Source organism: Poecilia formosa, unplaced genomic scaffold (genome assembly GCF_000485575.1).
Source record: "Poecilia formosa unplaced genomic scaffold, Poecilia_formosa-5.1.2 Scaffold10, whole genome shotgun sequence".
Taxonomy (NCBI): domain Eukaryota; kingdom Metazoa; phylum Chordata; class Actinopteri; order Cyprinodontiformes; family Poeciliidae; genus Poecilia; species Poecilia formosa.
In genome coordinates, this window is record NW_006799949.1 from 3,109,726 (window position 1) to 3,136,242 (window position 26,517).

A 26,517-nucleotide genomic window follows, 5' to 3' on the forward strand; every position below is an offset into this window, starting at 1 on the left:
AATTACAATAGAAATGTTCAAAAGTATTTAAGATTTGCTTTCATTGTTTGTCAGTGCGCAGATTCACAATGCAGGGGAGTAGCTTGAAGTATTCTGAAAACGCATCCTGAGTATTTTTTTAAGGATCAGGAAGCTCCTGTCAACTGACGCAAAGATTGTGTATTCAAAGGTAGACCTGTCACACAGTTCAATTCTTTAACGCTGGCCCTTAACACAGCACACAGTAAAACATATTTGTGCAGACTTTGTGATACTTATGTAGATATACAATAAATACATGGAGCTCTCTCTTCTTATGTGTGTGTATGGTGCAATTGTATCATCAACTGAATAGAATTGTGCATCTTCAACAAACGTAAACGCTTCAACAAACGCACGCTTTCCTCCGGTTAAAATGTTCATATAACATATTTATCGCATGTGTTAGTTATATAGCTGTCTAATATTATCAAATTGTCAGTTGTAAAAAAAATGCATTAAGGAAACACGACATTCAAACACTTTTTGGCTGTGGGGGAAAATACGTTCAGTGTCCGACTGGATTTTATTGACCTATTTCCAGAACCGATGAGCAGTCCTTCCATGTAGACGATCTTTGTGTGTAGATCTGTTGGAGAAAAGCTCCTCTCCCGCGGACTGCTATGATAGAGCTACTGGACAACACTTTCCGTTTTCAGTGCTGACCTCTGCTTTTGGGACAGTTTAGTGACGGGGTTTTTTTTGGGGGGTGGACTCGTTCACAAAGAAAAGCGTCGTTTATGAGCGCTGTCCAGCCACTTCTTTTTGGTAGCTGCTGGCCTCTCAGGCTAGCTGGCTTAGCGGAACGGTGACCGAGTGGAGCCAGCTGGTCGGACGGAGAAACAGGAACGTTAGCGAACAAGCTAATTAGCCAAAAACACTGGGCTTGGATTATTGCCTTTAATCAAACATAGATAGCAGGTTGTGCAGGCGCAATTCACTGCGGCAAAGATGAAAATAACCGTGGACTTTGAGGAATGTCTGAAAGACTCCCCACGCTTCAGGTGAGCGACTTTAATTTCCGTCTTTTCCCTGTTTATCTGTGTATTTGTTTATGCTGGGTAAAGTATCCAGTTAGCGCGATGATCAGCAGTAAGGAGCTTGCTGGTTGTTGCCTGCTGCTCTTCTATTTTTGTCCCCCAAGAAAGCCGGATCCAGACTGGGAGGCTTCTGGTGGGGCAAAGAAACCAAACAAACTCAATGAGTTGTTCGGTGAGACCAAACGAAGGGAATGTTTTTCACCATAAATTATGTAGAGATAGGAAAATGTATTAAATATGAATGTTGGGAATTACTGGCTGTGCCAGTAGCCTGAACTGACACGACAGTGTATTGTACTATATCCTTAATTATGAATGATTTAGCATGTTACCCAATCATATTACTCCTAGAAGACTACAAGCACACCACCTGTTTATTACAGTTTAATAATGTGCACAGTCACAACTTTAAAGTCTCCTCTGATGCTGGTTTTAAAAATTTTAAAAATATTTTCAAATGTAAGTTTTGAACGTTAGAATGTTAGTAATTCCCATAGTAAAAGTGCATCATTAAATCAACAACCACTCTGATTGGTTGATACCAATGTCCTGCAGGTTTTTGCTATAAAAGAAAAAAAAATTAATCCATCAGAAAATGAAGGAATGACAAGATTCTCCTGATCAATGCATCAAAAACATTTCCTGAACCTTTAAGTAGATGTTTGTTGAATCTTGAAAAGCATAAAGCTGATGGTTGATGCAAACCAAACATACTAGGAGTTGAAAAGTTTGAGATGTTTAATGGACCGATAAAATTAAGATTGTTCAGTTCTTTATCAATCAGATCTGATCAATTGAGAATTCAGATCTCTAGCTGACTACTGGTGTTGGCCTGCTTTGTTGAGTTTATTAAAAAATATATAATAAACATCTTGGATGCATAAATGGGGATAATCTTTTAATTCTTGGACTCAAACAATTCACCCAAGTCTTTTAAACCTGCACAGCACATGGTTGTACAAAAAGACAGACCTGCATGAAAATTGAATCAGTTTCCTAATCGGTTTCTCTGTAATAGCAGTGATTTTTATCACGTATTTCCATTTAGTTATTGCTTTTAGTCTTGCAGCAGGAAGGTCCTGGGTCAGATCTCACTCTGGAGTCTTTCCACATGTTGTCCCTGCTCAAGTCTGGGTTCTTTCTGGGTACTTCAGTTTCCTTCCATGATCCAAAAACACATCTGTTAGGTTTATTGGCCCCTCTAAAATGTCCTTGGGTTTCCATGGATGGTTGCATGCTGTGTGTCTCGCTGTGTTGCCCTGTGACGGACTGTCCATCACAGGGCGGGTATAAACAATGGATGGATTAAGTAAATAGACATTTTCTCTCTCCTTTGCTTCCCAGCTGTCATGATGTTTCCAAAGCTCCCTCTTTGTTTTAATCATCTTTGTCAGGTGTATGCAGCTATTACACCATGAAATATAATTGTGATCCATACAGCTTACCAAACAGTCATTATTCTAATCAGTAATGCTTAAACTGATGCTGTAGCAAAGTTTTATGCTGCTCTTATAGGTGTTGGTGATATGGACCTACAATTTTATTTTGATATTTATTGTCATTTATTGAGATAACAACAAAAGTGCCAATAACAAAGATTTTTACAACTTCTTAGCAGTCGTTTTGTTCGGTAACCTTAAGGTTGCACATCACTGTTATCAAAGCCCCACAAACACAAATATTGGAACACCAAATGAGTGTGATTTTTATCACGTATTTCCATTTAGTTATTGCTTTTAATCATGTTTTCAATTTCATTGATATTTATTAATGCTTTCATGGAACCAACAGTGGAAAAAAATTTAAAAAATAACAAATTTGTGTGACTGATACAGTCAGATTTTGGAGCTTCAAATGTCAACTGAAATGTATCATTGACGTGATAAGAAAATTTTTATGATGGCAACAAATTATATAATAAATTTCCATCCTTATGTCCTAGTAGTGGATGTTACGCTTGAAGTAAAAAATAAAAAATAAAGACCCACTAAAGTTTCCACAAATGACAAGATTAAACTTGCTCATTTCTACCAATGTTACTTTAGTTTGGTTTTCTTGTACTAGTCGTGTGTCTTTAGACCATATTGTAACTCAAAAGTCACCATTTGCAGCTTTTTCTCCCCCACTTTGTCAGCCCTTTGGGAGGTGTTAAGTTGAGTGTTTGTCCTCAACCACCCCATCCCCCTTGGGTTGCTTTGCGTTCAGTGTTTTGAGAAAAGCATCCCTCTTCTTCCTGTCTCTCACACTCTGTTGCTCGAACATCCTCCCCCAGCCAAACGAGGAACAGATGTTAGAAAGTTGCTTTTTTATCAACGCATTTCCTTCAGGATCACGTAAGGGGGGCTGGAGAAGAGGGGGACTTCCCGCACACTGGAGTTGCCTAAAACTGTAAGGAAAATATGCAATACATGTATGAGAAGTGAAAGCATATAGCCAAACTGTGCTAAACTGTTGACAGATGGTTGTTCTGTTAGTCCAAGATGGTGGCTTGACTTTAAAGCCTCTTCCTTCTTAACATCAACATAAGGAGCTAATTTTAGATCGATTGTGAACAACAGAGGGGCTGAGTCACAGCAGAACTGGGTTGGAGTGGGCTGCTGTATAACCAAGGCACAGTTTTTGGAAACAAAGAAAGGAAAGTTATTAATGAGCCACATTTCTGTAGCATCCCTGAATTTCACTGAGACCAAGTAATGCTTATATACTCTGGGGGGGTTTTGTGCAGTTACAAATAGATAAGCAGTTTGGAAATAGAAATAGTTTCCTATTTCCTATTTCAGGAAATGGGATTACTGGTCTTCTGATATTAAAGTAAGAAATCTGTATTACAGAGAGAGTACCTGGGAATTGAAAGCAAGATTTAAGTTCAGAATACCTCCAAACGTCAATCTCAGCTTTATTTAATAAATGACTCCATCAACTTTGTGAATTTTCTTTCACTTAAACCACTGGTATGAAATATTAATATGTTGTGTTTAGGAATATTAACAGCCTATCATGCAATTCTAACAAAGATGAATGTGTCTTCAAATTCCTCCTCAGGTACAAATAAAGTTTCATTCCATTGAATTGAATTTATGAACACCATTTCTTCAAAAAGCCAGCGTCCATGATGGTGTCTTGGTGCATCCAGCTAACGTTAAATGCACACTCTACTGTAATCTAATGTAAAAAGCGGCTACTTTTACTTTGAAATAAGGCACAAACCTTTATCCTGACATGGTCTGCCTCTATATCATCTCTATCATTTTTAGATCTTCTTGAGTGTTATGCAGAAATAACTATGCATGCATATAAGAGAAACTGTCATTCTGATTTGCAACATTGACAGTGTGATGTCAGGATACTTTAATTAGTTAATGCCTGCATGAACTAGCAATCCAAGATCATGGAAGATCTGAATTTAAACAATATGAACACTGTAGTCTGTTTTTATTGTTAGTAATATTGTTTTTCTAATACAAAGTTTCTTCTCTTGAGGTCCAGCGATTCCCCACTCTCCATCTTTGTTTTCATTACCATTGATCTTTCTCAGAGCCGCCTGTCAACATAAACTCTGCATGAGTTGTGTAGTTATCAGACGCTGTCGCAGCACAGTTTCAACTCCGGCTCCCGCTGCTTTCATCACATTTTTCCAATCCCCCGCCCACGCCCACCCCCCTCAATGAGTTAAATTTGGTCAGGAAAGAAGACAGTGGCAGAGACAGAGGGGATGGATGACAAACATTGAATATAGAAGCAGCACACAGCAACTCCAGCTTGCTCAACATCTGTTTCCATTTTGGTGTTTACTTTTAACTTTGTGCCAGAGAATATGGAGCCCTGAAATGTGGAGAAGGTTTTTTCAAGTGGTAATTTGGCACACCCGCATGCGTCTTTTTCTTTTTTTTTTTTTAAGCTCTCATCATTGCTTTAGCTGAGAAGCTGTGCTTGGTTATAGACTTCACTCTCAGCCTGGGGAGAGCACAAACACTAGAGAGCAAAGAAAAAAAAAAATCAGTATTTTTGGCATAAACCCTTGTAGCCTAGTTTCCCACTTGAGGCTCGGCCTCATGAGCTCTGTTGGCTCCGTTGCAACTATGAGAGTTGAAAAATCCTTCCAGAGAGCTGTGGCTTCACTCCCCACATGTGTAGGAACAAAAGTTTTACATATTTGATGACTTTCCATCCCAACAAAGCCAGTTGCCACAACATAGTTTGCATATACAGTTAATGCTACTTGGACGACCGCTATTGTGGAGACGATTTCATCCAGCTAATTAGAGCTGACTTGAAAGCTCCAGAAGAGTGTGGGATTTTTTTAAGTATTGTCCAAGTCTGGCAGGTATGGAAAAGGTTAGCATTTTCAGACAGTTCCCAGCTTTGTTATCTGTGATTTCTGTAAATAAGTTGCTCAGGCTATTACCAACTTTTATGCTGGTTTTATTTAAGAAAGACACATAATTACAGTCAATTTTTCTTCTTCATGCTCCACATCAAACCTTGAGTTTTAAACACCTTCAACTCATGTCTTTCACTATTCATCTGTCCATCCGTCCATCCATCCATTTGTTAATTCTTTCATCTGTCTTTCCATTAATTTGTCGATCAATTCATCCTTTTCTCCTTTATTCTACCTAATAGGCCCAAATCATGTGAGTTGTATTGTAGGATTTTTATGATCATCAGCAATATTTATGTATTAAAAATTCTGAAGTTATATTGATGTCTTTGGGAACAATATGTAGTTATTGGCTACTGGACATATTAAACCTACCATGCATCAGTTAATATCCACTGATAGGACTATTTCTTAATTTGCATTAATAAAGCAATTTCACCTTGGTGGATAGTGCACCAAAACGGGCTCCAGCCCAGGGCCCACATCCTTGTAAATCCAGCCCTGTAAATGGGTGTAAATAAAGTAAATATGACCTACTGAAAACTGAGCAGCAATTCTTGCTCCGTTCATGTTTCGTTTGATTAATTATGGTAACATCATGTGCTCTAAAATAGTCTTGATGAACTTAGTGGTGGAACATTTTCTGTTTCAGTTTTACTTTATTTATAGCAGCTGAAGAGCCAGCAGATCAGGTAGAAATCTTCCGATCACTGACCAGAGTGTGATTGATCAGTTTATCAGGTCTATTTGAGCTCATTACTGCAGCTGTGGCTACACCCCTTAATATTTATTTTATTATAATAAAATTAAAAAGTACACTCTTTAATTCCAGCTCATACAAGAACAATTTCTACCCTATTTTAGTTTATTAGTTATGATTTTCAATTTTAATTTTGGTGTCTTGGGGATTTTTTTTTGACAGATTTCAGGAAATATTAGCAGTTCATATTCAAATGATTTAATTTTAACTTTTATCTGAAGCACAAGGCTGTCAGAATAATTCCCATCGTTGTCATAGATCCTGACAATGCTGTAGTTTCCCCCTCCTCTCCTCAATGTTTCCTTCCTGCAACATGTCAGTGTCGGAGGATCAATCGAGGATCTACGCCCTCTATAAAAATTACCCCTAATGTTCAGTCATTACAACAGCAAAGAAAATTTCCCCAAGCTTGTAAGTGTTTATGTTAAAGTAATGACTTCATCTTGTGGATGTTGTTGACACTGTGTTGTCTTAATAGTTGGATTTTTACCACAGTGGGACCCTCTTGCACGTTGCCTCTGCTTCTCTTTTGAACAATCACAGGATCTACGTCACAGCACCAAAGCTCACCCTATTCTTCACGTTTCCATCCACAACAGTTTCACTGAGTGGGATTGTTTTCCATCCTCCACCACTGTTATTTCAGACCCTCTTCGTGCTACTTGTTCAGCTTTTGTTGCAGAATTTTAATTCTTAAAAAAAACAAAAAACAGATTTATTGACGCCAATTTCCTTAATTTTGGGAGATTGATGATTGGACGATAGTTACACGTGAAGCTGTTCTTATCCCCCGCTCTTATTTACCTCAGCTAAAGCCTAAAAATCAACCACTGCCTCTTCTGCTCTTCCATGAGAAAGGTTCAACTGATAGACTGGAACGTGTTCTGTTTCAGTTTTACTTTATTTAGACCAAACCTGCTCTAAATAAAGTAGGGCAGACATGACCAGGTCATGTCTGTAGGTCTGCAGTAGTCACCCCACCGTTGCCAACTCAGTGACATTCCTGCTATATTTTGCAACATTTCAGACAAAGCAAAAAAATTGGTGTCCAAAATCAGAATTGGCAGATGAGGCTTTTTAAAGATCGGTAATGGAGGATCAGTGCAATCGGTGCACCCCTAGTAAAAACCAATTTTGCTATTTCCTCATATGTTGGAGACAGATAGAAGGAGAGTTGATAAAGACATAGAAAATTGCTGTGGGAAAAACATCATAGCTTATCTTAATAGTATTTGTTATAGCATTGTCAAAGTAAGCATGTATTAGGATGGCCCAGGAGTGTTTTAATAGAAAATAATTTAGGTTTCATTGGTTTAAAATGGGGATGTTCAGTTGGTAGCACCATTGCAACATGAAGGTTCTGGGTTCAAATCCTGGCCTGGAGTTTGCATGTTCTCCCTGTGGATATGAGGGTCCTCTCTGGGTACCCTTCACCCCAGAGTCCAAAAAAACATGACTGTTAATTTAATTATTCTCTCAAGTCCGTGGCATGAAAAAGCAGCAGGCAGAATAATTCATCTTTCTCTGTACATAACAGAAGGCACGAGGTGCTGTTTTATTTTTTTGTTTTTGTTTTTTCTTAAATTTCAACTAAACAACCATTTTGCCTCTATTGTTACCAACTAATTGTTCTTACGGAGACTTTAATGTCACAATTTCTATAGTTCATGTTGGAGTAGCTCTTTTATAACAAGATGTTGTTTTTACAACTGTAAGCAGCTGATTAGCATGTCAAAAGCTCAACTAACACTTGAACTATGACCCACCTGCTGGATAAAACCAAAGAGCAGAGAGAGCAGAGCAGAAGCCTCTTAATATTCGTTGGAAAACTGACTGCTACTGGAGATCCTTCCTGCCCACAGCAACATGAACCTCTATGATTCTTTAAATTTTGTTGTAACTCATATCATCCAAGTGGATGATATGAGTTACAACAACATTTAATTTCCCTTTGGAATCAGTCAAGTACAAGATGCCACTCTTCTCCAACAGTGAGCTTAGAGGTGTTTTTATTTTTATACCTCCCTTAACATTACTCTCCATGCTGGCAAGATAAACCTGGCTCCTTGTTTCCTGTTTACTAAGAAAAATGGGGCTTTGCATCATGTCATGTTTTACCTCAGGAAAACAGAAAGTCATGAATTATTGCAAGCTCAAATTATGAACCACTTGAAATAGTAAAATAAAATGAAAATAGTTCAGTTACACTAGTTTCAAAGGGATGCTCTGGGGTATTTTCAAATATTACTTTTTTTTACACACAAAGAAAAGAATAGTGTCAGATTATGCTAGTGCTTTCTTTCACACATTTGTATCTGGAAGTTGAACAAATTTGACCATGTCTCTGGAAAGATTATATAGAGAGGAATAAATAACTAAAGTTCATTAGAAAGAACTCTTAACATTTGTATCATTGATGATGTCAGATTTTCATGTTTTTGTTTTCCTTCTGGAAGATGATTTTGTTTCACTTTCCCTAGTAATGAAAACCGGAGTAGTTTAGAGTTAACATTTTCATCTGATCCTCATAACTGGAGAAAATTCCAAATAAGTGCATATGAGATGGTTTTGGAGCATTAGTTTATGAAGACTTGTAGACTCCATCAGGCCAACAGAAAGAGTTACAAATCTGTTTCATCTGCTCACTTCTGAACGCGGAGCGTAAACGGGTCGGCAGCTGACTGCCAACAGCTGCACGAAGCTCCAGAAGAGGTGCTTTCTGTTTCAAATCGATTCATTAAACCACTGTTGTAGAATCAGGTATCTGTCTTTAGTTAAGAAAAAAAAAAAAAAAAAACACTTCTGCAGTGAAGACAAGTTTTTGTGGCCAAGTAATTTATTCCAGTAAGAGTCCAGAGCCTTGTCTTATTTTTGTTCTTGGTCATTGGCGGTGAGAGCGTTGTAGTCACACGCTGAAAAAATAGCAGTTTTATGTGGATGTTTACCCAAAAAACCACCTCAACTTCAGTTACACTTAGAAAGAATGGAAATTTGAGACGTTTATTTTGTAGACGTGTTTGGAAGATCGGCCTGAAGTCTGCAGCTTTTGTTGAAATTCTCTGAGAATTCAACATTGACTTATAGAACGAATGGAATTGATCGTTTAGGACATCTGAACAGAATTATGCTACTGAAATCTATTTCTAATCTAGTCAACTTCTCTGTCTGGCACGTTGTATTCATCAGCATCCTTTTATACACTCGCAGTCATCATAAAGAGAACCGGGGCCAAACATTTCCTCAGTGATGTTGAAGAGGCCTGTTTTTAACTGATGTGGTTCACAAGGCAAGCTTTTTTTAATTCCTCTTTTCATGGCCTCCAGTCTGTCTTCTACACCACATATTTCTCTTTCTTTAACTTCACCCGCCCAGCCAAACACTTACCTCAGGATATCCAGTTCCTCAGTGTGTTTTACTTAATGTAGTTAATGAGCTTGTGTTTCTTTTTGAACTTTACTTTTTCCAGTCCAGTTTACCCTCTTGGATAGATTTTCTTGCAGTTGTCACAAAACGTTTTAGTCGGTGCAGCAATACACTTGGAGCTGTGTTATTTTGTTGTTGTTTTTTTTTTTCCAATATCTTGGGAAGCATTTTAGTCAGAACAAACTCTTAACAGGGAATGTTTAAAAAAAAAAAGATCAAGTCTCTAAAGTTTCTAGAATAAAATATTAGAAAGTGTGACCTCTCAAACCAGAGAAGAGGGCAATAACTTCTACATTTCTGTGCTTTTTCTAATCTGATCACTATATTAAACATGTAACTGATACTGAAAATAGCTTTCAATTTTTTTCAACATGCAACACCATAAAGAATGCAATCGACACAACCTGGAAACCCTTGGGTATGATGCTTTCACTGATGGGGAAAAATACTTTTTAGTCTTTAACTAGATGGAAAAAGCTGGAAAACCTTTCACCAGCCAAACTGCGTTTCTAATTAATTATGGTTATATACCGTTATGTTACTTCAAATACTGACAGTAATGTGATATTGCTGTATATTGTTGATATTGTGTTATAATGGAAAAATATTTGCCATTCCATTCCACAGTCTGGTTTATTGTTTATAATTACCTGGATTACAATCAGACAATAATCATTTAATAAAATATACAACCATATTTTATTGTCCTTTACTTCAGACACAAAAACTACCCCAAAACTTTTTTTTGGTTCATTGATAATCTATTTCCAAAGGAAAATCTTCCATAAAATGTACCTCTAACCTATTTAAATGTGCGAGCTTTAATGCACAACATTTGACTCAAATGTGTTTCACAGAAGCAAAAGAAAAACCATGTCCCAAATGTTTTTTTTTTGTTTTTTGTTTTTTTGTTTGTTTGTTGTTTTTATTGGATAATCCGCTGATTACATTATTTACGCTTCCGTCCAGCTGCTTTCCTGCTGTGACTTGACTGTTTACCCAGACCTGGAAGCAGAATGCCTGCATCATCATCTATTCTCGCTTCTTATCACATCGTCTCTGAGTTATCAGACATGTTGGCTCTGAAGAGATTAAAGCAGCTCATGAAGTAATCTTAATTTTGCAATAATAATAATGCATCACTGTTGAGAAAACCTGACTAAGCATCTGAAGTAAGGCTTTCCGGTCTTGGTCCCATCACTTTTCATTTGTTTGACATTTCCAGATGTTTGGTAGCAACATATAATACCCACTACATGATTGAAGAGTGCTTCCAACCACCTTTGAGCAGCAGAAACCTTTAAGTAATAGGTTCTGTGTAACCTTATCAGTATCTGGCAGCATTGTGCTGCAATTTCTTACACGCCCTTCTTTACTGCGATGTTACAGTTCACCTAGCTTTGCAAGGTTTCGTTTATGCATAACTTGCATAAAATCAGCCGGGTTCACGTCTGGGTTTTAAGAGAACTGCTGCATGACTTTAATTGTTTTCTTGTTTTAGAAAGAAAATCATTTTAATTCTTATTCTCAGACTACAACATTTTTGGTGTACTCCGAATCATCCAACTTAACGTTAATCTATATTTTGCTGTCTGGACAGGTTGTCTGGTGCAGCTAACCTTTGTACAAAAAATATTTTGGACATAAATGTCAATGTGCTTCTCGATTGATAAGATATGCTCCTCCTTGCTAGGTTAGTTAGTTTTCCCCAAGTTTGATGCTGTATGTTATGGTCTTATGGCCAAACTCCTCAACATTTATCTTAAAAAGCTAAGTTCTTCAGTAACCACTGGCTGAATTTGATAGAAATTGTTAAATAATATAGCATACAAATTGTAAAATGTGTTCTCTCTAGATTGCATGTTCATTATTTTTGGTTGTAGTAGTTATATGAAGTTATATCTACTTGTTTTTTGTTGGGGGTCAATCTTAGTTGATTGTTTTTTGATGAAAATAATAATATATATATATATATAAAAAAATGGACCATTCTATCTTTTTTTATGCAAGAATCTGGATGGGAAGCTTCTTCCAAAGTGAGTTTCTGTCTCTTTAAATATCTGTTTATTTTTGGGCCTCGTTCTTTCTTTCCATCTGCTGAAACCAATTATTCAACTTGGCATTTGCTCTACAGTCGGAATATCAGAGTCTGTTATGGATTCCAGGTTATGGACCGTCAGTATTTCCTTGAGGATTTCTGCTTATTCTTTACATACTTTCTGCCGCCTAATGAACAGTGTTTCTTAATTAAAAGAGGCTTGTGCGTGCTTGCGTGCGTGTGTGTGTGTGTGTGTCTGTGTCTGTGTGTGTTACATTGAAAAGCTTGCAGCTCTTGTTCTCTTCTGCTTCTTGCTCACTCGCCAAGGCCAGATATGTAAGGCAACAGCCCAAGTTTTCATTTTGAGCGGGCCCCTCCTTTTCTTATCCTCTGTCAGCACTTTCACAACTTCACCACATTGGCTCAAGTTTCAAGATTAGGGGGAAAAGCTCATGTAATGGTGTTTGGCTATGGAATGGGTGTGAATTTAAAATGAGTTTGAGTTTTGTTCACCAGTACTTAAAAGTAAAATCTCTTTATTTCAGTGATTTTGTAAAAGTTTTTAATCAATTTATTTTTTTGGTGAGTGGCTTGATTAATCCATTAAAGAAATTCCTTTCCTGCTACAACAGATGAGGGTAAAAAGTTCATGTTTTTAAACTTTGAACACATCCAATGTCTGTGTGTGAGAGGGATGCTCTTTATTGCTTTTGACCCTATTTCTGGCCTTTGAGTCTATTTTAGACCTAAAGTTCATTCTTCTTTGTTTGGGTCACAGAAGCAGTCAGCTCTTTTCAAGCTGAAAAGCTATCTCTATTGAGCTTAAACCTACTTTTTTTTTATGTCTTTCAGGTTGTATGTATGAGTGTGGAAGATTAGTTTTTAGACCTACAAATGTGATTTTTATGTTGCATGTTGGATCCATCACTGAGAGTAGCAGCTGTGCTAGAAATTAGGAAGAACAAATCTTAAAATTAGACAAAATAAAGTAGCTTATTTGCAGTACTAAAGCAGAATACATTAACTAATCCGGATTTTTGAAATAATGATATGAGGTATCTTGAGGATGATGCAATGATCTTTAGCTTTTTGATGGATCTTATGAGTAAAACTGATGGTTTTTAGACAAAAAGTCTGACCAATCAATCAATAAGTTTATTCACTCAACAAAACGCATTTCACCAACGTATAAAGCATTGTCTTGTGACAATTCATCTACATGAGTGAAAGGGAGCAGAAAGACGAAAAACCATATAAAAACCTGCCCCTTTCTCAATAATTACAAAATAAATATTTTTGTTTTCAAGATTAGACATGAGAGAAGCTGCAGTTTCCATTTTGTTGCTAAGGCGTACAATACAAGGAGCTTGGAGATTACATGTTCATGTTTCATAGCAAGTGAAGAAATGGAAAGGAATTTGGGAAAAACTACCCCTTTATGTGTTGTGAAATGCCAATGTATTTCTTCAGTGAGAAATACGGGAAATTACTTTTAGTAGATTTTTTTTTTTTTTGTGGTTGGATTGTTCTGCTGAGTCAGCCTTTAAAAGTCATGTGCTGCATTCGTGCAGAACACTTTAGCTGAATGTGTGCTGAATGCGTAGCTGAAAAGACTTCTCTGTGATTGCCTGATTCTGTCTGCTCGTTCATTTACATAGTTTTAGGTTGTGAGCAAAGATTCAGAGCAAAAGTTGTCAGAGTTGGGCATGTGTCAGAGCGCTATGGAGCGATTGTTTTGATATTTACTGAGGAAATATTTGTATTCATCACTGATTACTCTTCTCTTTCTCAGTAATTTACATCATTTATAGTCATATCATTTCAGTACTGAATGAACAATTTTTATATATAAAAAAAAAGATAAAAATGGCTTTCAAAATAAAACTTTTGATATAGACATATTATATGGCATGTAAATATTATAAGACCTTAACTGGAGTGAGGGGTTATTTTATGAAAATAAATCAATATGTTGGTTGTTCTTAAAATTTTGGTTTATTGTTCTCTTTTTACACTATTTCTCATTTAGAGATTTCCACTTTCTCATATTTTAATCACAAGCTTACGAGGGTTTCTAACATTCAAGTACAGCAACAGTAATGTGTTAAACTGTGCAGATTAAGATTTAGGAGAGCAGAGATTAACTCCGATGGAGCCGGGATGAGTCATTTAAGTCTCTCCTTCCCTCTGTGATATTCTGCAGCTTGTAGTCTGCTGATCCTGCAGAGACCCAATCTGTGCTTTGTCACATTTTAAAGGGCAGGAAGCCAGTCCTGGTTCCAGCTCAGATGCCTGACCCAAAATGGCAGCTCTCACTCTAGCTGCCTCCACCAGTTTCTGTGTTTACACATGCTTGTGTTCAAAGTTCCTCAGAGCTATAATACCATGTGCTGTGACCGTAGTTTTGTGAGGTGCTCAAGTTCAAACCTTTGTGTTTTTTTTTCTCCTCCTCACAGAGCAACCATAGAGGAAGTGGAGGGGGATGTGTGCGAGTTGGAATCCAAGCTTGACAAAGTGAGTACCACCCATGAAAAACATTGCTTAATTGTTCATTTGCTCCACGGTGAGAGCTGGCAGCTGCAAACGGACATTCTGTGAGTGGGAAGGTGCAGGTTTGTCCCAGCCCTCCTCTACTGTATATCCCCAGGCAGATTGCCTTTGCAGAGAGAGAGAAAAAAAAAAAAAAAAACATTTAGACAATGTAACTAAGATATGTAAGGTTTAGTTTGCTTTAGTGAAAGTGCATGATTGTATTCCAGCTGTGAAATTCTGCATGATAATGTTAAGATAAAGAAATAACCTCTACCACCTCAATGTACATACACAGTAACTTACCTGACTTATTTGTATTTGTTTGATTATTCATGTCAAAGACTGTTTATTCTAACAGTTTTGCCAAACAAAACTGAGAACATGAGGAGTCAAAAATGCCCTATTTAACTATACCTGTAATATAAGAATGCATAAGGACAACATTCAATATTTTTTAGTCTTCTTCCCATTGGGGACTCATCATTTTTTCTGTACTAGCAGCATAAGATATGTTGCACCGCTGTGTAACAAAAGAAGATGTATGAGGATTAGCATTATTTTAAAACTGTCTTTAGCATTGCATGTTAGCAATTAGCATGGGGATTGTTGCTAAAAAAAAAAAAGCTTACATTGAGACTGGAGATTACCTGAGTGCAGTGACTGTGTCTCTGGTAGTTGCAGTTTAAAGACACTTGTTCATTCACTGGTTAGTCAGGACTCCTGGCTACCATGAAGACAAAAGAACAGTTCAAGCAAATCAGAGAAAAGGTGCCTGAGAAGTAGAAGTTAAGGGATGGATACAAGGTCAGCTGAATCCATGATCAAGAAAGGAAGGAAATGTGTAAATCAGTCTAGATCAGACTAATCTCACAAACAGAGGGAGCCCACAAGGAGGACACTAGTGAGAGAAGCCAGTATGATTATGTTGAAGGAGTCGGGAGCTTCAGCAGCTGAGATGTGAAGCATGGTGGTGGCAGCATCATGAACTGGGCATGCTTCTTGGCAGCAGGCCCTGGAAAGCTTATGAAGCTAGACGTAAAATGACTGCAACAACACATATGGAAGACAGTTTGTTTCAATCTGCAAGAGGACATTTATTTTTCCAGCCAGGCAATGACCCGAAGCATTCAGCTAAAACCACAGAGAAATGGTTTAAAGACACTAGGTGGGTGTTCTGGAGTGGCCCAGTCAAAGCCACAGGAAGAATGGAGTAAATTTGCAGCAGGCTGATAGAGACCTATCCACACAGATCCCGTTCTGTGATTGCTTTGAAATGAGCATCTATTAAATACTGACTTGAAGAGAGTGAATAAATCCACTTATTTCATGTTGCATATTCTTATTAGTTGCTTTTTTTGGGGGGGTGGGTGGGGGGGAATATTAGTTTTATTTAATGGTGTTTTATTTTATTTTTCTTGGTCGGAAAAGCCAAATTTTGTTGATCATAATTGTTTTTGTCAAAGCAATAAAATTATATAAAGATCCATGCAGGTGAATACTTTTTATACCCCGATCCGAAAACCATAAATTCCCCGACATCCACCGCCCTGCAGCTGCATGCTGCAGAGTTCACTGGCTGTGTTCGCTACCTGAGAGCCGGGCTGCGATCCCAGGAGAACCCACTGCATTGTTCCTGACTCTTACAGTCTCAGAGCCCCACCTCTGTGACTCAGCCCCAGCCTCACTTCCCCTCTTGCTGTGGAGAGGAAGGATCTGCCAGATAGTGGCTATGTTTGCGTGCATGTGTGTGGTTGTGACAGTGTGTAATGTCACCCATGTCTAGGGTGGAGTGCTGCTTCGACAGACCAAAGTTCAGCTCTTTTTATTTGGAGCTCGCAGTTTGCCCGGCCAGTTCACATACAGGCATGTTGAATAAAAAGTAAACATTCTTTCAGAGCGGCAAAGCGAAAGCCTTTTATTTTTAATGATGCGGATTAGTACTCTATGAATATGACTTTACTACTGTTGACTTTCTTTAAAATCTTTAAAAAAAATCTAGCAGTGAATTGCATTAATCTACCAGAATCGTGTGTATTTTTTTTTACTGTTGAAGAAAAAGAAGCACACAAAATGCAGCTTACTAAAAATTGTATTTATCTTTTTATATGTTAATTAAGTTGCTGCTCTTTGGCTGCAGTTGCTAACACTTTAGCTTCATGGCCAGAAGGGCAGCACTAGCTCAAATCTTGGCTTTTGGCCTTTCTGTGTAGAGTTTGCATGTTCTCTCTGGTTTCTTCCCACCATCCGGAAACATGCATGTTTGGTTAACTGGAACATTTAAATCACCCTTCGGTGTGTATGTGGGAAAGGCTGTGGGTACCGTGATGGACTGGCTGTCCTTGGTTTACCCTTTTGCTCTCAGTCCTCTTTAGAGCATGAATAGGCTCAAGCTCCCAGTGACTCTGGATTATTATTTATCAATTAAATGGATGAATGATTAGTTAAACAATTTCTTGCTATTTGCATTTTCCTGAAGCTATTCAGCTGCTTTGAACACAAGCACACAATTTTGTTATTTGTCATATCTGATAAAATATTACAATTCATCCTGTTTGCAAATGATACAAATTTATTTTGTTCTGCGAATTATGATTTCTCACATGACTTGCGAGATGTCTAAACTTAATCAGTGGTTTAAATACAACAATTTTTTGATAAACTGGAATAAAACAAAAGTCACGATTCTATCAGAATGTCCATAGATCAAAATTTAATGGCAAGAGCAATTTTTAGGGATTGTTTTAGATCATAAATTTAACTGGAAATATGAAATGCAAAAAAAGTATTGAACTTTTTCGTAAAGTAAATAATATTTTAGAACTACGGATAGTCCGGATATTATATTACTTCTTGATTCATATCTGATTGTATAGAGGTATGGGGCAATACATGCGAAACCAAAACTAAACATTTGTGACACAAAAGAAAGCATAAAGTGAACACTAGACAACATATTACTAAATTGTTTATTCAAATACCTTGAAAGAAACTTTCAAGATATTTCTTTTTTTTTTTTTTTTTTTTTTTTTTAAACAGTTGCATTCTCTCTTTGTTAACAAGCATCCACCAGGTGGCATCTATTTTACTTGAGGTAGACACCCTTTCTTGTCATCCTCATCCAGAGAATAATCCAGTTCAGGACATTTTTCCTGTAAATTAACATGGCCTGAAACATTGGCCATCGCATTGCTTTCTGTTTCTGTTTTCTAATAACCTTTGTTAACCTTTACCTCATCAGCTTCCCCTTTGTTTCCCCAGCTGGTGAAGTTGTGTATTGGGATGATAGATGCTGGAAAAGCCTACAACGCAGCCAACAAGCAATTTGTCAACGGGATCCGGGAGCTTGCCCAGCAGTCTGCCAAAGATGAAGTCATTGAGGTAAACAATGAAATAATCCAACTCGAACGAGATCAAATAAAGTTCCCAGCTCCAAGGGTATTTTTGTTTGATTTTTTTTTTTTTCCTTTGTCCTGGTTACTCTTTTTGTTTTTATTTAACACATTTTTTTCCCTCCATTAAATGTTTTGGATGAGATAAACTATGCTATAACATGGCTCATAAAAGCCTGTGTCCAGTTCTTGTTGTGGACACCAGATGTTTTGTTTTCTCTTGTGAATTTCTTTCTCTTTGCCTTTGTGTGTAGTTGTGTCACAACTTCACTCTGAAATGTGAAATTCAAATTCTGCATACACCCAAACATCATAGACCTTAACTTAAATAAAAAAATAGTCTTAAGACGGTTTCTTTTTCATCTAAAGATTACTGGTTTCCTTTACTTTGTATATGATAAATTGTGTTTGTCCAACCTTTGCTGATTTGCTTTGTCTTCTGTTTTTGCCTGTTTTCATTTTCATTTTTTTCTTCCTTTCTTTCTTTCTTTCTTTCTTTCACAGTCCAGCCTCACAAAGTTTGCTGAGAGTCTGCAGGAGATGATCAACTATCACACGGTAACGCTGTTCTGTGAAAACCGGATGCATTCCATTTAGTTTTTCTTTTTTCTTCAGCTGTTGGCTGATGACAAACCCAGATGGGCAGATAGTTCACCACAGCTGTTTAACTCTCAGTTTCTATTCACTGCTGGGAAACTCGGCAGCAAATCACTGGACAGAAAATATCTCCAATGTCTTTTAAAAAAAAAAAACTTTGTCTTGGGATCAGTTTTTAGTAAACCTGATGCTAAGATTTAATGTCTGAGTTAACAACCCCGAAGCTTAGCGCTGCTGAAAACATGTCAAAGTAGCTAACACTGTCCACCATAAAAAAGTGGTTAGCTGGAAGCTATTTGGGTAGAGTGCATGTTGTGGAGCACAGGAATTTAACTGTTAGAATAAATTATGCATCAGTGGAGTCAGCATGGTCATGGTCAATTTTTTATGATGCGGTTATCATCCTTCAGGACAATTCAACACTTTAGAAGAAGTATTTAGGATTTAAGATGTGAGTTTCTGTTGCTCTTACAGATTTAGTGTCATATTGCTGCAATACGTCTCACTTTCAAATGTGGGATATCTGCTATACGTAGCAGCCATTCCCAGGTTCTTGAACGTTTTAGGCACCTGTCTTGACAGATTTCATTATGTGACGGCTTTGATTTAGTCTCATCCTTAGTCTCCTGACTTGTTAGTGTCTGGTTGGGATTGTAGTTGCATTTGAAGAAGGCGGCACAGCGTTCCACTTTATTCATGCTAATTTAACCACAGAGAAGAGGCACAAGACGAGCCAGAGGCTCTTCTTATGCAGTGACTGTTCCTCTGTTGGTCCTCCTTCTCAAGTCTTTTCTCTGTTAGCCAGCTTTACGCTGTCAATCTCACAGCTTAAGTCAAACTATGTGGTCAAGTTTAAGACATTCTGATTTCAGACACCAGCCAATTTCTCAGAGCACCTCCAGGCTAATATTGATGGATAAGTGATAAAACCTTGAACCTACAGAAAGTACAGACCATTTTCCTAATTTAACCAAACCAACTTATTGGTGGCAACTAGATTTTCCCAGCTGTGGTTCTTGTTGTTAAGTTTACCACTTTTCTTTGACGATCCAGATTTAGATCGAGAATGTCCTTGAATTCAAGTATGATTTATTGCAAAGGAGGAAAAATGTGATGAGCAAACGTCTCTGTTACAGGTGCTAAAAAAAAAGATTGATTCTATGTTGGATATAGATGCTAGCTGCCACTAATCCAGTTGTAAGAGATAAATGGTAACAAACCTGCTCAGACTTGGATTTTAAATAATGAAATGCAGAATTCGAAGTCCATATTGACTCCAGTCTGGTCCCCTAAAAGCCTCCAGGAGTCGTACTGCGAGCCTGCGACTGTTACTCATCTGAGGCGACTGTTGCCATATCAGCTGACTGCCTGATTGGTTTTTGCCACTCAGCGACCTTTCAGCACATGATCTGCTCAAACACAGAGCTCAATCTGTTAGTCAGTGATTGCCTCTCCCAGGCACACTGCTCATGTTGTCTTCAGGCTCTACTTAACGTGCTTGTAGGGCCTTATTTTGTGCTGGGGATCTCATTTTTCAAGGAAGCGTGCAGGTTAATGAGAGTATGACTCACCAACAAGAATAAACAGTTTGCGTCACTCCTCGTGTTTATCTCTTTATGAGGGGAGTTTACAGAGTCGCTGTGTTTGTGTAAATTTAGTTTCCTAATTACAGCCTGTGATGTTAACAAAATCCCTCCAAAACTGAGATGGTGAATGCTGACTGGTTTGAAAAAGGAAACCTATTGGTGTTTCTGTGGCTGTTGTGGATAAATACACGCCATGTTAAGTGTTTAAAATGTTTATTCATAGTTTGTCAACAAATGTGGTTAAATGAGCATAACTCATTTTTTCTCCTTTCTTCACAGATATTGTTCGATCAGGCGCAGAGATCAATCAAGACTCAGCTGCAAACATTTGTGAAAGAGTGAGTGTCAATGAAAGAAAAGAGCAAAAGCAGGAGATACTCTAGATATTTGACGTGAACATAAGTAGTCAACATTAAAGAAATTAAATGTTGGGAGGAATAAACAGAAAGAAGAACAGAAATGTTTTCTTCACAGTTTCGATTTACAGTGAAATGTTTTTTTTTTTTTTAATGGTGCCTTCCAGAAGTATTAATTCCTCCTTGCAGTTTCTTTCATTTTTCTCATGAGAAAGCCACATTAGGATTTTATGAAGACCAAGACAAAGTAGTGTTTGATTGCATAGTAAAAGGAACTGTCAAAACTTTTTTTATGAAGAGAAATCTGAAACGTGTGACTCATTTTTATTCATCCCTCTTGAGCTAAAACATTTTCTAGAGACAGAGATTTCTGGCCTGTCCGCTTTGCAAACTGTCTGAAGCTGAGATGGGATTGAATCTTCATCGTCATAGTTCATTACACTACATACTAGATAAATGCTTCTGCATAATGGGGACAGAATACAAATGCTAGAGATACTTTTCAGATTTTTATTTGTAAAATATCAAATAAAACCCCTGTTGTAATATATTTTTGGTTGCTGCTGGAATACTAAATGTGGAAAGGGTCAAGGTGTATGACTCCTTCTTCCAACTTGCTTCATCATATCTGTGTGTTTTAAACCTCAGCTTGAAAATTCAGACTGTTGGCATAATTACAGGAAGCTGTCACAGCTCGGGATTAATTCATTAGCAGGATTAACAGTTTTAGCTTCAGGCACGCCAAGACTGAACACCCACGTTATCAGCTCCAATACTTCTAAGGGGAAGCTAGACGTTGGTCTTATTTATTATTACTCCCAAAAACCTCAAAGTGAAAAGGCTGAGTATCTTCTCTGAGAGCTTTGATAATAGCAATGGAAAATATGTAAAGCAAGAGTTGACCTCCAGAGATTTCCAGAATTACCTTGGACCTTAATGAGTTTGTTTTTGTATGACCTTCCTGAAAGGTGAGCATTTCTTACTTCAACAAGTCACCTGAAGATAATGAGAAACGCCATAAATTACTGCCTTATGAGGCATTATCCACATATTCTCTAAAAATATAATTATTTCTTTATTCTTTCATTTAATAATTTACAGAGACATAACTTAGCAACCTGAAATTCAGAGTCTAAGTATGAGTTTTAAGCTTTTATTGCAGCTAAACGCTTTTGCAAACATTTTTTTGTGAATGTTATATATATTACTTCTATTAGGTTAGAAGTAATGGCTTTAAAAGTGTTTTGTGTGTAAATATATCTGTTTGAATTCTTGGTTTTGCTTCCTAAATCTGCATAAGCCATCTGCCACAAAAGTCATTTTTAACCGCTTTGTTTTTTAGACTTTTGCTCTCAGCATCCCATACTTTGATTTTTGCTTTTGAGCTTTAAAATAAACTTGTTTGAAAAGCTTCAATTTTCCATTGTCCTTCTTTGCAGTGACCTGCGAAAGTTTAAAGAAGCCAAGAAACAGTTTGACAAAGTGAGTGAGGAAAAGGAGAATGCGCTTATCAAGAACGCTCAGGCTCCTCGCAACAAGCAGCACGAAGTAGAGGAGGCCACCAACATCCTGACCGCCACACGCAAATGCTTCCGACACATTGTCCTCGACTACGTCTTACAGGTATGCTGACTGTGGGATTTAAGCACAGAATAACAGCAGTGCATTAGGGATCAGTTTGATATTTCTACATCACGTTGCAACAGAAATTTTAGTTCAAATCTTGTAGCACAATTCAGCAGAACATTGTGCTTTGCCAAATGGTGCACAAGCATTTTTTTTTAGCAAGGCTTTAAATAGAGTAACATTTTGCTGATGTGCAGCTTAAAAAACGAGCTGTGCTGTCATAGTACCGTTTTTATCTTAACTTACAGATGTGTGATACTTCAGGGCTGTCAGCCTACAGTGCCTTGCAAAAATCAGCATATTATTAAATGTATTTATATATTCAAGGGATTTAATGTGCTGGAAGGCCTACTTGTGAAGTGGAAGCATGTTTTATTTTTTATTTTTACTTTCACAAGTAGAAATGTGAAACATCTGGTATGCATTTGTGCTCAGGTCCTTTTCTCTCATTCCCCTGAATAAAATCTAGTGCAGCCAGTTGCCATCACAAGTTGAGTTAGTAAATAGAGTGCAGCTTTGTGTGATTTAATCTGTTTAGATCCAGATGTTCTGGGAAGGCTTGCTTTTAAGCGAAAGTGCCAAGAAGACAACAATTGTTAGCAGAAAACTGAAGGTGCTCTGGTTGATCGCTTGTTGTAGTGGAAAACTAGCAATGCATATCAATCGACCAGACTTTATTTATAGAAGATCTTTCATGTTTAAAACAGATAAACAAACATTCAACTTTTAGAAACACACAATGAAATGATCAGAATGGTCAAACAGAGTAAATGATCAGGAATTAACAATGCTACCCTATTTTAAAACCTGTTGGTGGCAGCATAATGCTGTCTGGATTTGTGTTGCACAGGGGAAGAAAGTCTGCTCAGTGTTGACTGGATGAAGCTAAATTCAGGGCAATACAGGCCAAAACCTGTTTACATTGATACCTCGTTTACCTAGAAACACAAAGCCCAACACGACTGAACTGTTTTCAACCAAAGCATATTCATGTGTTAAAATGGATCAAAATCCAAAAATAAATATTTTTTGCAATCTATGGTAAGACTTGGATGTTGATATTTATGGATGATCCTGACTCATTTCACATAACAACATGCAGAATTTTTTTGTAATGGTAATTTTATTATATAGCACATTTTCAGCAACAACGCAATGCAAAGTGCCTTGTCTCTAGTGTGTCTCTAGATGTACAACACTGATGACACTCGGAGCTATAATTACAGCGAAAGATATTTCAAAGTAATGACCCAAGGAGGCTGAATACAAAGAGATGCCACACTTTCCAGATTTACAAGTAAAATTTATTGAAAACATTGCATCATTTATCAAAAATTTTTAACTTTGTTTTGTTGGTGTCACACAAATCTCAAAATGTGACAAAGTATGAATACTTATGCAAGTCTATGTACAGTAGTAGTAAAATAAGCAACTACATCTCCTGAAACAACTTAAAAACTCAATTGTGAGCTACATCTGTATACTTCCTCCAAGATAGATGGCTAATTAAACCAGTACCAGCTGCTGCTATCTTCTCAAATACTCCCATCTGAGTGGAGGATGTCCCTCTGCTCAATTATGTTGATGTGATTTAATTTTCATTCAACTCTACGCTTGAAGTGATGGCTATGAAAAGATCCGCTGGCTGTCATATTTTCTCCCATTTCTCCCAGCATCGTGTTGGGTAACGGTAAGGAAAAGACAAAATGACTCATTTCTTAATCAACCCGTTCATCGAAAATAAGCTGGAAAGAAAATGAAAAAGGGGAAGCTCGCAAGAAAACAACTGAAGTGTTTAATGTTAAATTAAACCTTGTGAAACCTGCTGGGTTTCACAAGAAATAGATTTTCATACATCAAGAATTAACACTTTATTTCCAAGACACATTACAAGACAGGTGTGAGGAGAAGTGTTGCATTTTTGCAAGTTTTTCTTGCTGTAAAGTATATAGTCCATGGCATCAGCTGTGTCTGTGAGTCTCAGCAGCTCTAATTACTTTGTGATTTCTGATAAAGCAGCTGCCAGCACTTTCCATTCAATCTCCCTCAAAAGGAACATGCACTGCTACATTTGTACCATTTTCCCCCAAAAGCAGACTTCAACGTTCTGCTTCAGCTCTGCATAATCGCTGCCTTATAAAATAAAGCCTGACTGTGTGGAATTAGTTTAGTTTTTATCAGGCTCTTTAGTTTTCTTTCAGGAAATCTTTAAATGAGCTGCTAGCTCAGCTGATTTAAATGGGCCTTTTTAATGCTTTATATTTGGTTAGGATTGTCAGCATTTTGAAACTCCACCCTCAAGCAGTGCTTACTGGAATATTTAAGAGATTTCAGCTTCATTTTTTCATTTCTTCTAGATTGTCTTTGCCTGGTTATGTGTTTTGTAGTTTAAATTGACATTTTGGTTGGTGGAGGAAGGAGAAAATATAGATGAGACGTTGCGCTTTAGTTACATTAACGAGACTCTGAGGAGTGAAGCTACGTGATAAATAAAACAATAATTAAGTGTTCACACCTTTTCAAACAGAATAAGAAGTGTTAAGCTACTTATTTTGTTCTTGGTTATGTATATACATGTTCTTTTTCTGCCCTACTGACTTCTTGTTTTCAAAAAACCTGTTTGAAATGAATAAATCAAATAAAATGCTAAACATTCGGGCTCTGGATTCAACTACAGATTCATGAAAAATGTCCTGATTAGTTTCATCTTTTCATCCTTGAAATTAACACCAATTCTTAATATTTAAATAAAAATCAAAACCACAGGAAACAAAAAGCTGTGGCAACTCTAACAGACAAGAAGCTGAAACATTAACTTTTCTTTTGTCTGTGTCTGAGATTAAATTAGACTAAGCTTTTCTTTTCTTTTCTTTATTATTATTATTTTTACTTTATTCAAAATCAAAAGCTTACATAAATTATTAGGTGAGAAAATGTATTTTGGTAATCACAAGGGGAATCATGAAAAGTTTTAGTTTGATTTAATGTTAGACGTGTAAAAGCAAACTGTGTATGTTCATATAAATAATGGTTCCCACTATATCTAGATTGTGTTCAGCTGTATCTGGGCTTCTTTTTTATTTAGAAATGCATAAGTAAACAGTTTCTGCAGAATTTGCATTTGGTGACAGTACCTTACTGAAACTAACAGACCCTAAAAATAGAGACAAAATAAAAAAACTGATATAGGAAACTCTGAAATAGACATGTTTTTTTTTCTTTTCAGAACATTTTTTATATATTAACTTTTTTTTTAGCCTCCTCTGAGCTGAAATACAGGCAGATATGGGCCTAATTGTTCTAAAATTCTGTTTCCCTTCCGCACGACAACATGCGACTTACCACAACTGAGCAACCAGTTGTAATTGCCCATAACTTTTGCCCATGGCTGTTGTCTCGGCCCCGTGTTGCACCAGTCTAACTAAATCACCGTCGTTTTGACATGCTACTTTAGGCACAATTACAAACTGCCTGCCATCAAAAGAGAACGGGAGGGTGAGGCTCATAAAAGCTGTGATGCTTCAGCTACTGTGGCAAAATAATGACTCTTTCCAGGATGGAAGTTAAGATCTTTGTAGGAATACAACTGTGGTCAGTGTTGCCTTGCAACCATGAAATTATCGCCGGCCACAAAAACGAATCCAAGCTTTTGTTCTCTGAGGTACCGATGATTTGGGAGCATGCTTTCCTGACCACAAACGGTTCCCTGTGTGTGCAAACAAGCTAACCTGAGAGTGTAGAGCGTCTCTCGTCTTTTCCAGCAGCTAAAAGCACCACTTCACCCTGGAGTGACCTTTCTGTCTCAATGAAATGCATCTGGATAAATTAAAGTATGACTCTGTTTAAATACAAAAGTGAATCACCAATATGTTTGTGATAAAAGTTTATACTTAATGGGAACACAAAATTCAGTTTCTGAGAAAATTTGAATGCTGCTTAAATTAAAAAAAAAAAAAAATAATGATAATGGAAATTATTACCATGCAGTGGACATCATATGCTCTCAATACTTGGGTGTGGCCTATTCTTTTTTTAAGAATTACTGCATTAGTTTGGCGTGGCATGATGTGCGATGTTATCCCAGTTTAGCCAATAAACTCCTGCAGGGATTTGCTTCATAATTATCAAAATATGTGTAGTTTCTTGTTTTTCTGTTTCTCACCTGAGCCTCCAATACTTTGTGACTTTTAGCACTGTGGGCAAAATTGCGTGTATCCAATGTGATTATCTGCTGGCCTGAGACTTTCTCCAGCTGACTAATTACTACATTAGGTCGCAACACTTGGAATGCACAAGCCAACAATTATTCTACTCAGTTATGCTCAATGTTGCACAGGCTGATATTGCGACGACAATATGTTTGCAATGTATTGAGTCACACATAAGGAGCAACACATGAGGCTGTAGTTCAGCTGGGTAAAGAGAAAGTGACTTCCACTCCATGTTTGTGTGAAATGTGACATTGGGCGCCCCCTGCTGCTGAGAAAATAAAGCACTGACTGGAAATGCTTGCAGCAAATGGTGCAATACATTTTATTTAGGTTTTTGTTTAGCTTGATCTTTATTATCATCTTTGTCTGTATGTAGTTTTAAGTTTGTTTTTGGTTGCTGGTTCTTTCTCTGTTCGTAGCCTTAACATCAGCTTTACTTTCTGTTTCAGTTTAGGTCAGCTGATTTTATTAAATAAATAAAAACAAATTAAAAAATGTTTTCTTCCATTTATTTAATTCTTTAATAACTTACTGTGCTTTTAAATGCGTTTTATGGATTT

The 26,517-nt window shown here is 37.2% G+C and overlaps 1 protein-coding gene across 4 annotated transcripts in view; it reads left to right on the forward strand.

Moving 5' to 3' along the window:
• Nucleotides 1-569: 569 nt before the first annotated feature.
• Nucleotides 570-26,517, forward strand: part of LOC103130490 (arf-GAP with coiled-coil, ANK repeat and PH domain-containing protein 2) — a 49,574-nt gene continuing 23,626 nt past the window's right edge. For 3 of the 4 annotated variants that reach the window (XM_007541916.2, XM_007541903.2, XM_007541909.2), the window contains exons 1-6: nt 571-1,022; nt 14,117-14,174; nt 17,451-17,570; nt 18,086-18,139; nt 20,044-20,102; nt 21,560-21,743. In XM_007541916.2, coding sequence (XP_007541978.1) covers nt 970-1,022; nt 14,117-14,174; nt 17,451-17,570; nt 18,086-18,139; nt 20,044-20,102; nt 21,560-21,743 — 528 coding nt within the window. In that variant the 5' untranslated portion in view covers nt 571-969. Of the gene's footprint in view, nt 1,023-14,116; nt 14,175-17,450; nt 17,571-18,085; nt 18,140-20,043; nt 20,103-21,559; nt 21,744-26,517 lie in introns of all 4 variants that reach the window. The other variant, XM_016665490.1, reaches the window with a different exon arrangement.